Source organism: Dryobates pubescens, chromosome 11 (genome assembly GCF_014839835.1).
Source record: "Dryobates pubescens isolate bDryPub1 chromosome 11, bDryPub1.pri, whole genome shotgun sequence".
NCBI lineage: Eukaryota > Metazoa > Chordata > Aves > Piciformes > Picidae > Dryobates > Dryobates pubescens.
The window spans coordinates 19,556,818-19,568,402 of NC_071622.1; the positions used below are offsets into that span (position 1 = coordinate 19,556,818).

General features: G+C 43.1%; 1 protein-coding gene across 1 annotated transcript in view; it reads right to left on the reverse strand.

Moving 5' to 3' along the window:
• PRKACB (protein kinase cAMP-activated catalytic subunit beta) overlaps positions 1-10,866 on the reverse strand; it is a 70,731-nt gene extending 59,865 nt beyond the window's left edge. Inside the window, exon 1 of the mRNA XM_054164945.1 lies at positions 10,580-10,866. Within this exon, the coding sequence (XP_054020920.1) occupies positions 10,580-10,625 (46 nt within the window). The 5' untranslated portion in view covers positions 10,626-10,866. The remainder of the gene's footprint in view (positions 1-10,579) is intronic.
• Between the last annotated feature and the right edge of the window lie 719 nt (positions 10,867-11,585).

The following is an 11,585-nucleotide window of genomic DNA, read 5'->3' on the forward strand; positions in this document are numbered from 1 at the left end:
TAAGTGTACAGAGGCAAGGAGGCATGTAGGTAAACAATAGACTGACCGCAAGAGGCATCAAAGGAAAATGCTAAAGATGGCTGAAACTATACAACAGAGCAAGTATACCTGGCATCTGTGGCAGAACCAAAATACATAATGTGGCTCTGGATATCTGGCACGAAGTTGGTCACTGGTACCCCAGCCTGCAATGCTACAGCAACAGCATAAATCCTGGTTACAAGACTGAAGGCACTGTAGCACCAGCAGAAGAATGCTGTCCCTATGATACACTGTGTGGAGAAGCATGTGTATACCTGTAGGCTTCATGGCATCCAGTTCATCTCCACACCTTATTTTGGAAAATTCCACTTTGTACTTGGTACTTCACTTTCTGCCCTTCCCAGACAGAAGGATACAGGATTTCCTACACCATCAGGAAAGGCAAGATGCCAGGAGGACTGGCTTGTACTCTAGGCTAAATGCACAGCCCAACCAGGAAACTTTAAGGAAATGGCCACATCCATACTGCTGTTCATGAGGACCCAAGAGTTTAGCTTCACCTGGGATAAGGTGGAATGCACCTGTGCCATGGCCTGAGTAGAACAAATGGCAACCCCTCATCTAGCTTCTCCAAAAGGCAGAGCACCTCTGGCAACTGTTTATCTGCCCCTCTTCTGGAATGGGAGAACATTGGGCAAGACCAAGTCCATACTTCACTCAGTGCTCCCTTTGGCTCCCTAGTTTTACGTTTCTTGACCCACAATTCTCCTTTTACCAGCTGTTGCCTGGTTTCTCTCCACCCATTCTCAAGGGGAACTCTACTGTTTTGTTAGCAATAAACTGGTATTTGCCTCTAAAGAAAAAGCCAACAGAAACAGTAACTCAAAGTGCTTGCTTAACAAAAGCAAAAAGGACACTTGTCACTTTCCAAGCCACACAGTTTTACAGATCATGTCTTCTATGTATTCTAGACAGAAGAGATGCCACTTATATAGTAATTCTTCATATGGAAATCACTCAGTACCTTTTGCCATCCTAGCTAACTTTTTCCCCAGTGTTCACCTTAGATAGAATATGTTTGTTACCTACAAATGATGTAGGTAGAATTGAAAGAATAATCTTTTGGCAGAAAGTGTGTCACAAAAATAGACAAAATTTAGATAGAAACTGACCTTGGGTTAGGTATTCAAGCTACACATGCGAAAAACTGATGCTAATTTTGTTTCCATGTTAGTTCTGCACCTGATCAAGTCCTCAAGACATTCAAAAAGGAGGAAAAAAAAAATCTGACAGACACCAAACAGACACCATAAAGAACCATTACAACACATTACACACCTTTCAGGCAGTTTCACATCACATGAAGCTGCTTTAGACTTAAACTAATCGCAAAACTTATTTGTTTTCCAATTTGATATTCATATAAGCCATTAAATTAAGCTAAGTGATCTAGCACTTTATTTCACTCTTCAGTTCAGCTTATATGAGTAAGTACCATTACAATCAAGATTTTTAAGCCAACAGGGAGAAATCAGCTTGACCATGGGGTGCACTGTTGCAGTTTGCTGCTGTAGGATGTTGAACCCGTAAACCCTAAAGCAAAGTACCACTGCTGGGATATGCAGTGCATGCATAGTCCTACATTTCATTTAGACCCACTCATCCCTTCTCATCACTTAGCCTTTGGCAAGGACCAAATATGTGACTAAAGCATTGAATTTTTAATAACTGCCTGATATAAAATAGTCCTCAACATGCCAATGAAAACACATCTCCTTTTATCATAATGACACCTGTTAGAAGGAAATGCCATGATCGTTCAAATTAGTTGGGCCTGTTTTTTGCTATGTGATGCTTTTACTCACTCTATCACTAGCTACCCTGTTTTCCAATGAAAAACCCTGATTAAAACCTTCAGGCTCCACATTAATCTATAGATCAGTTAATAAAATGCTTTAAGACATCATTTGCATTAAAAACTTCATCTTAATGACACTTTGGTGCAACTAAGTCACATTTTCTCTCTGTGTAAAGTAAGGCTAGGATATCATATGCTTAAAAATCAGAATTTAAATATACAATAAACCTATTACTGTTACCTTCTACAAGAAAAGGATTTCAAACTGCGTAATACCGTAGTAATGAAAACTAACCTTAATTATTATTACAGTGCACCTGTTGATGTATCCAAGTGCGTAAACCCTTAATTACATTGTTCCATAAGAAGGAAGAGCAAATGGATTCTGGGCATAGGCAAAATAACCATCTTTTCCATTTCCAAAGTTCCCATCTTCAAACCAAAAATGCAGTTTCACTTTGTTTCAGTTTCTTGAACCACATTGCAGCTGTGAAAGTCTGTGGATTTAGAGACAAGTTCTAACAGCAAGTGAAGCAGGTTAACAGAATCCCAGAAACATTCAGGTTAGAAAAGACCCTCAGGATCACCAAGTCCAACCAATAACCCTGCTCTACAAGGTTCACCCCTAAACTATATCCCCAAGCACCACATCCAAATGACCTTTAAACACATCCAGGGTTGGTGACTCAACCACCTCTCTGGGCAGCACATTCCAATGCCTGACCACTCTTTCTGTGAATTCGTTTTTTCTAATGTCCAGTCTAAACCTACCCAGTCGCAGCCTGAGGCTGTTCTATCTTGTTCTATCACTAATTACCTGTGAGAAGAGACCACCACCAGCCTCTCCACAATATCCTTTCAGGTACTTGTAGACAGCAATGAGGTCTCCCCTCAGCCTCCTCTTTTTCAGACTTAACAGCCCCAGCTCCTTCAGTCACTCTTCACAAGATTTATTCTCCAGGCCCTTCCCCAGCTTCACTGCCCTCCTCCGCACTCACTCCAGCACCTCCATATCTCTCTTGTATTGAGGTGTCCCCAACTGAACATAATACTTGGGGTGTGGCCTCACAAGAGCTGAGTACAAGGGGATAATCACCTCCCAACTCCTGCTGGACACAGCATTTCTAACACAAGCCAGGATGCCATTGGCTTTCTTGGCCACCTGGGCACACTGCTTGCTCCTATTCAGTTGCTTGTTGATTAGAATCCCCAGGTCCCTTTCTGCTAGACAGCTTTCCAGCCACACTTCCCCAAGCCTGTAGCATTGCCTTGGGTTGCTGTGACCCAAGTGCAGGACCTGGCATTTGGCCTTGTTGAAGCTCATCCCATTAACACTAGCCCATCAATCCAATCTATACAACTACATACTTGCTGGCAGCAGCTTAACTTCTACAAAATAAAGAAAATTGCACTTTAAGTCTGTATCACAAATACTGTATCTCTCAGAAGAAACAACCAGTGCAAGGTAGAACAGTAATTCTCAGCCCCTCTTAAGGAAAGAATTTGGTTCAAAATGCTCAACAGGCCTTCTCTGGTAGAGAACAGCAATGCCATGAAAAAGATTTTTGCTTTCTCAAGAGGCTGGAGGGCCATTTATCTGTAATATGCAGAGTGCATTTATATACCTCTATGATGTTCTAAGATTTTCTAAATCTCTTAAAAACTACAGATACAAGATAACCCAATGTAAGGAAACACCAAAACCAAACTGGTTGTTTAGTCTGAAGGTATAAAAATGGTGGCTTTTTTAGAAATAAATCAAAACACCAAGGCATCTCCACACTTTTACTACAGGGTAAAACATTAAGCAACCCACACAACCTAATTCTTACTACATTTGTAACTAGTAATATATATCAGAACTCATTACATATCACAAGCCAGTAAGCCCTCTCAGTAGAGAAAAACAGTAATAGTCAAATGGAAAAATAAACCAACCCCCCACAAAAAACCCCAAGCAAACAAAAAACAAACAAACAAAATCCAAAAATCAAAGTCTGGGACATTGTTTAGTTTGAATATTGAACTGTAGAAAAGAGAAATTAAACTAAATATAAACCAAAACAAACAAACCTTCAAAAGTAGTATTGTCTTAAAGGTCAATTTAAGTGTGGAGAAGTGGTGCTGCTGTTGTATTTTTCTCTATCTACATATAGTTTTTTTGAGTTTCCAGAGTTAAGTCCTGCTGCTAGGTGCTAACACTGTTCACTACAAACTTCAAGCCCTGAAGTAATTCATTATTATGAACGAAGGCAGACAGGAAAGGGGTACTTTGGAGTAATCATTTTTACAAGAAGTCAGTAGGGTGAGGTGTTTGGAAAATGTTGAGTTGATCAAAAAAAACTCAAGGCTAGGACAAGAGACTCCTTTTCCTTGCCACCTTACCACTTCATTGCCAACAGTGCTTTCAGTGCTTCCTTTGAATCTGTCTCTTGACATCTGACACCTCAGTGTCCCAATTTGCTGTGCAAAATAATTATAGATAACTCAAAGATCTAAAACCCAACTAATTTTCTGCCTTTGTAAAATAGCTTATTAATGGATTGGAAGAATGCTGGAATTGTTACCCATGAAGGTTCTAGGAAAACATTTTTCAACAGTACAAGCCACCAGATGGGCTCAGCTGTTTTGTGAAAGCCTTCTCTTAGTGTATGTTATTCTGCGATGCTGAAGAAACAGCAAGCAGCATGCCAAAGAGAAAGCATCGAAGAGACTTGTATGCTGGTGCTGACTGCAAACACCATGGTCAGGGCTACCCCAGTATCTTTCATTTAGCACGCTCCATAGCAGTGTCTACAAACAGACCCTCAAATTGCTTTATACTGATTCTCCCTCTACACAGACTATCAGTCTCAGTTTCATCTTGTACCTCCCATCTGTCTGTATTCACCTTATTATTCAAAATACAACATGGGTTTCAGAAAATAAATTGTCTGGTTTGTGTTTATACAAACGAAATGGGGTCTTGATTCACCACTAGTGCAGGATAACACAAATAGTGTAACTGCAGCGAACTGGATCAGGAAGCCAATCCAGGTTAACTAAAGTCCCTTCTGCTTTCCCTTTTCTGCAGGGTTATTTTTAACTGAGATGAATCTCAAATTCAGTTCACCTTGTTGTCTCATAAATAGCTGCTCCAACACACTTGAGGGCACAGAGGAAGGAAAAAAAGCTGCAAGGGACAGAAAAGCAGAACTGCAACTGAAATAAATACTTATGAAATAGCACCTTGCACCTATAACAAAGACTAGAGAGAGCACCACTGCAGGGCAAACTCTTTGCCAAGTTCTAGTCCTAAGGATCACAAGTTTGTATGAAAAATCCCCACCAACTCAAGGTTCTTAACCATGAAAACTCCGCAGGCTTAAATGACAAGAAGCACTGATTTTATAAAACATACACTCTATTTGGATCTAATTCAGAACCCACCTGCTCTGTAGCAGACAGACACAATAACCTTTTAGTAAACTAACTGCTGTAATTTAAAAAAAAAAAAAAAAAGTCTGTTGTGCTGTCTATAGCAAGAATACAGGCAAACCACACAAAATCCAACAGCCATCTAAAGGCGTTTGCACAGCTCTCTCCAAAGGAGAGATGTGTCAGTTACAAAGAACTTTAACTGGAGTAGAATCCCAAACAGCCTGATGTGCAGCATGGTGCACAGCCCTCCACTCTGCCAGAGCTGCCTGTGACACCACCATCTGCAGCACTGTGTCCTTACACTTTCACCACTTACTCCTCTGCCCACATTCTCCTCCCTGTACCAAAGAAAGTTGATTTTGCAATTACACCAAGGAATAATGTGACTGTTGCCAAAAAAAAAACCAACCATGAGAAATGTGGGTATTTTTCAATATATTACTTTGGATTGTGTCATTTCTACAAATGTGGATATATGCATAAATGAACCAACATTAAAAACACTCAGCAACAAGAGATTGTCAAGTAATTTTAAATGTTGTATCTTTAAGGCAGTCTAAGTTTGTAACAAAGGCCTAACTACAACAGTTAAATTCATGAACTAATTTATCATTCAGGGGTCCTTCTGACCTTTTGTTGGGCTACTATGTGGCTATCATTTACCTCTCTCTTCTAGTCCAAGCTGCTAATAAGCATTCTTTTTTTTAATTAAAACAGAACTTTCAGAGAGTACACACTGGTGGCCTTACATTGGTGATTACAGCAAAGTAATCTTTAGCTATTTCTTCAGCAAGTAATTATAACTACTCCCGATTTTCAGATAATGGAGTTCCTTATTGCTGGAATCTCACTGGTCAATAGCAAGACAATACAAGCCCAAAATAGAAGAAAAAAAGCTTTAAATACATTGTTTAGAGGTGTTATACATACAGTCCATCCCAGCATTGCTGAAATACCTATTACTAACTACTCTTTACGCAATACATACTGATAGCTGATTTTCTAAAATGTGTTTAAGCACATTTCAAAATCAGAGCACAGAAGCACAATGAGGAAAGAAGGAGGACAACAGCTGTTGAAACAAAACTATGCTTTTGGTCTACACAAGTGACAGAATCAGCAAGCTTGGAATAGTAATAGACACCGAGCTTTTCACCTCTACTTTACTGATTTCAGTCTAATCAAGGTCAGCAGTGAAAGAGCGTTGCCTCAAGTTTTTACAAGAAACAAACTTGTGGTCTCTTTTGGTCCGCAATGAGTTAATCAACAGAATGACCCAATACTGAATGCACAGGAAAAATAAGCACACAAAAAAATTACCAGAAAAAAATTTCTCAGTTCTAGGAAATGTCCCTTGAGGAGGTTAAAATCTACTGGCAAAGGAAAATGAAGACTGCATCTTCCTGTCAAGCACATTTCAAAGGAGCACTACTTACAGAATAATTATAGGAGTTAAAAAGGGAAGAATTGACTATAATAGGAACTCTGTCATACTGAAGATACTATAGTGGGAACACTTTGAGGAGGAGGAAAAGTGAATGAACATAAAACTCACATGCAGAATACACATCACACATGCTGTACTTTGCTATTTAAAGACCACAGAAGTCAAAGTTAATGAAGTCCTGTTAGATTAACAGATTCCTCATGCACTGGAACCTGAAGACGTGGCTACCAGGTAAGAAGCTACGTGTACAGAATTATGTTTCATAAATCATGTATCATTTAATTTTAAACATACATTTTTAAAAGCAATTTACTACTACATATTGCTACAGGGAAAAAAAGAACCATCTGCATCCTGGCTAACACAATTCAGAAGCCAAGTCCGTGCGATTTCAAGTTCTATTGGAAGAAGAGAAAGTATACAAATCTTGCAGTCACCAGAGTGTTTTCTAATCATGCGGTCTCTAATCAAGTCTGGTAATTAAAAGAAATAAACAGATAATATCACAGATAAGTATTCATACATCTAGGGAAAGAAAAAAAAATACACAAACCACAAATTAAACATCAAGTGAGATTGCTAATAATGTCTCAATAAACTTCTTGCTGTCATTACTTTGCTTATCTAAAGAGGCAAGTCATTCAGATCAATACATAGTACTCAGTTCAAATATCTGTATTATCAAGTTATTGGAAGAAAAACCACCATCAAACTTTCTACAAACTTTACCATTTGCAGAGCTGATATGGAGTCTAGTTTAGAAAATATCTGTAGTAAAGTTAAACCATTCCTATTTCACATAAAATTAATAATCCACTTGAATGTAACAGGTTCACTTACTGGATTAAAAAACTATGTGACCTTTTATGAACTCAGGTCTGTTGTAGTTATTATTCTCTTATGTTGCATGCTACTTTAACAAAGGATTCCAAGGTAATGAACATTAATGAAGCTAACATTTTCCTACATTGACTGCAACAAATGAAAGACTCCCAGCAGCCTTTTGGTTTTTGGTGTTTTTTTTTTTTTAATACCAAACAATTAAGTGAATAATTAAACTAATATTAGGATGCAGGATCAAACTTAAGAGAAACTTTTAAGACAAGTGACAACTGTGTATTTTCAGATTTCAAATGAAAAATACTTATACTATTACTCTAAAAGACCCCCAGAATTTGAAGGCTGTTGTGCTGTGTGAAAAAACATGAACCCAATTAAAACAGGTACAGAGTTTAAAATGGGTAGAGAATTCTTAAGCTTCTCTTTACTAAAGGATGATCTTTAATTTTGGTCTCCAAATCAAACCCCACTGCTTATTAGGAGAATCTGTAACAGAAGTGCATAGAAACAAAACCCTGAGACCACACTGAAACTTTCCATCTTTTGTATATACACACACATGTATCTTACCCCCTGCTGTACAAGCCTAATTCACTTGTGGGGTTTTTTGTGACTAAGCTTAAGAAACTTAACCAGCATTTAGATTTCATTAACCTGCAACTTCTTCCTAGAAATGTTTTGAAACATTTGCTCCATTGGACTACTGGTGTTCATATACTGTTTTATTCCTCTTCATAGCCTAAGTGAAGTAACTAGTACTGAAGATATTTGAATACACACAGAAAGCTAAAATAAACAAGAATGTAAGGGCCAAGATAGGTGAACAGCATTTATTGTGCTGACCAGAGATAGTGCAAGAGGTCTCAAATTACACTTCATGAACTAGTAAGTTATCAGTCAAAGCTGTGTTACCCTTCGTTGTTCTTTCAGAGGCCTTAGCATGCCCTTGATCCACACAATACCATACACTCCATGTGTGGATCAAGTCAAACCTGAAGATTTTTGTTAGTAGTTCAAACAACTTCATTTTCAGCATCCTGAAGTTTGGAATATGTGTTCCTAAGGACACTTATACACAAAACAGGAAAACTGGCTCAAAATCATATCAGAAATATTAGAGTTCAATCACATTCTATGTGATTCTATTTAAAGTTGCCATGATCATGTGAATAGATCACACATCAGTTTTCACGGCCAGTAAAACAAGTATTGCTTCTAGTAATATATTATGTGTACGGTACTCATATACCATTGATCCTCCACAATAAGTAAATCCTCATCTTTCCCAGCAGTATGTCAATGGTGATCAATTTCTTCTCCTGGTTAGAGAAGTTGTATCATTACAGAGCTTTTTGCTGATAAACACACTGAGTAATTGATCATCTGAGATTGAGATCTCTAGCAGCATTTAAATTTTAAATTCTAACAAAGGGAGAGAGGGCAGTTCTGAAGGAAACTCCTTCTGCAACTTAAAAATCACTGCATTTGGTAATATAAGAAAAGAATTAATTAACGTAGCAGTAAACACTGTGTGGTCTAGAGTTACTTAACTGCACAGACTAGCAACATTACATTATGAAATATAAAATGCAGTCTTTTCTCAAGTACTTCAAACAATCCACTCTCTCTCTCCACAAACATAAGTTGGCTAAAATACTTCCTATTAAAAAAACATACCCAGCCAATAAATAATAAAATAAAACCGCTAGACAATACTCGTGAAACATATATGAAATACTCATAAAACATATCAATTGTAAAATCTGTACTACTAATAAGAACACAGGAACAGAAAGGCAAAACCACAGAGCAAAACTAGGTAGGTCAAGAAAAGCCCCTGGTCCCACAGCTGGAGACATCCATGCAGATCCCCGGAAAGCCAGAGGAATCCTGTGTGGGCAGGCACAGGCCTATGCAAATCCGTTACCCCATTCTACCCCTCAATAGTAAACACGAAAAGTAAACACACTAGGGGGAGTGGGGGTGGGAAGAAAACAACAAACAAAAACATTGATGTTTAAACTTTTCATTTTAATAACGCCTAAGGAATTTCCAGTAACAAAGGGTATTGTTGTAGGAGCACTGAGCTTGCACAACTGGCTGTTTGCTCTGTCTTTTCTCCTGTCCATCACAAACATACCCAAAGTTTTCCACTAATAATGAAGCAAGGAAGTTAAGTTACTAAAAATAAAAGCCTTTTTTTTTCCCCCAGGAATTGGATCGGCTTTATATTAAAGGGAAGAGAAACAAACCACCAAAACCGGCATAAAGCACCCTGCGATGGTTAAGTTCAGATCAATACTTTTGTCTTCCATTTTACCCAGGGATGAGGAAAGCAACGTTTGTATTGAGTGTTCTCCCAAAGGATGTAAACACAGCGCGGGGCTCAGGCTATACCACGGGGCGCGCGCAGGACCGGCGAGGTTAGCCGGGCTGCACGATCCAGGCACGTTTACGAGTTTCTGACCTACATTCCCCGCAGCGGGATGAAAACCCTCCCGCCGCAGACGGAGCGCGGCGAGCGGCCTCCCCCGCTGGCAAGGGTGTGTTCAGGGGTGGGGAAAGCTAGCTGGCCGGGGTGAGGATGAAGGCTGGAGGCTGGCGGAGGCGCTGACACCTGTCCGCCGCCACCCCAATCCCGCCAGCAGCTCCTCCTTCTCCGGGGACGGACACCTGCTACAGGACAGCCGGACGCGCGGCCCGGTGGCGGCCTCGGCCCAACGGCCGCAGGCATATTTCTCCCGCTTATTTCCTGAGACGCTAAACACCGAGGCGAGCCTGAAGGAGGGCAGCTCGGCGCCGAGTTGGGTCCAGGGTCGGGCACCTAGCGGCTCTAAGCAGGCCGCTCAGTGCTGCGGACCAGCGGGCGCGGGCAGCAGGGCCTGCACGGGGCGGGGGGCTCGGCGCCTCAGTCGCTAGGCCTCGGGGCCTGCGGCCGCCGCGCAAAGCGGGCGCGCCGGCCTCGGCCTGGCTGCCCCTCCTTGGGGAGTGGATCCAGGCGCCGGGCGGAGGCGGCGGATCCCCTCACTCACCGCTCTCGATCTCGTTGCCCTTCTTGGCGGTAGCTGCGTTCCCCATGGCCGAGCCGGGGCGACAGGGGGAGGGGGGGGCGGGAAGGATGCCGGGCGGCTGCGGCGGGCGGGGACAGGGTTCGGGTGGCGGGGCGGCGCGGCCCGCGGGCGCGGCGGTGGCGGCTAGCTCCCCTCGCCCCGCGCTGGGTCTCTGTGTCTCCGGCCGCCGCGGAGGAGGAGGCGAGCGCTCTGCCCCCCTCCCCCACCCCGACACACGGCGGAAATGACGGCCGGGGCGGCGCCTCCTCCCTGCTACACCGCCCGCCGGGGGCGTGCGGGGCGAGGGACGCGGTCGCGCACAGCCTCGGCCACTGCTGCCGCTGCCTCAGGCGGGGGCAGGGGCACCGGCACCGCCCCGGCTGCCCGTCCTGCGTGAGGGGGCTGCCGAAGGCCTGGGCGGCTCCTGTTGCTCCAGCGGCGGCTGGCAGAGGGCAGGGGTGGGTTGGCCGCCCTCGGCCTTCGTGGCTGCTGCTTTGGCGGGGTGAGGGCCACCACCACTGCGTACGCCCCTGGTCAGCGCTTGGCCTCATAAAGCGGTGGCGTGGGAGCGCCCCCGCTTCCGCTCTCGGGAGCGCTGGCCGGCCCGAGGGGCGCAGTGGCTGAGGCGGGGGCGAGGCGCGCCGTGCCCAAGGTGACCCTGGGAGGCCGAGCGCGCCGCGGCCGTGCGGCTGCGCCCGGTCGGCGCCGGAGTTTCGGCTGTCTCTGAGCATCCCTGGCTGCTCGGGGCCATGCACCCTGCGGCTACTGGGGCCCGCGGCCGCCGACCGGGCTATTCCGCCCGGGCCTTCACGCCAGCAGTGTACACGAGGAAGCTCGCACTTGCCGCCTGTTCACAAACTGGTTTTGCATGGCTCTACAGACTATAGAAAAAAATACAGAAAGTAAGCGAGCTGCCAGGAAAGATTTTTTTTTTTCCTCCCCCCTTTTTGCTGCCATTCATGTCATAAATAGCTACAGCTACGCATTT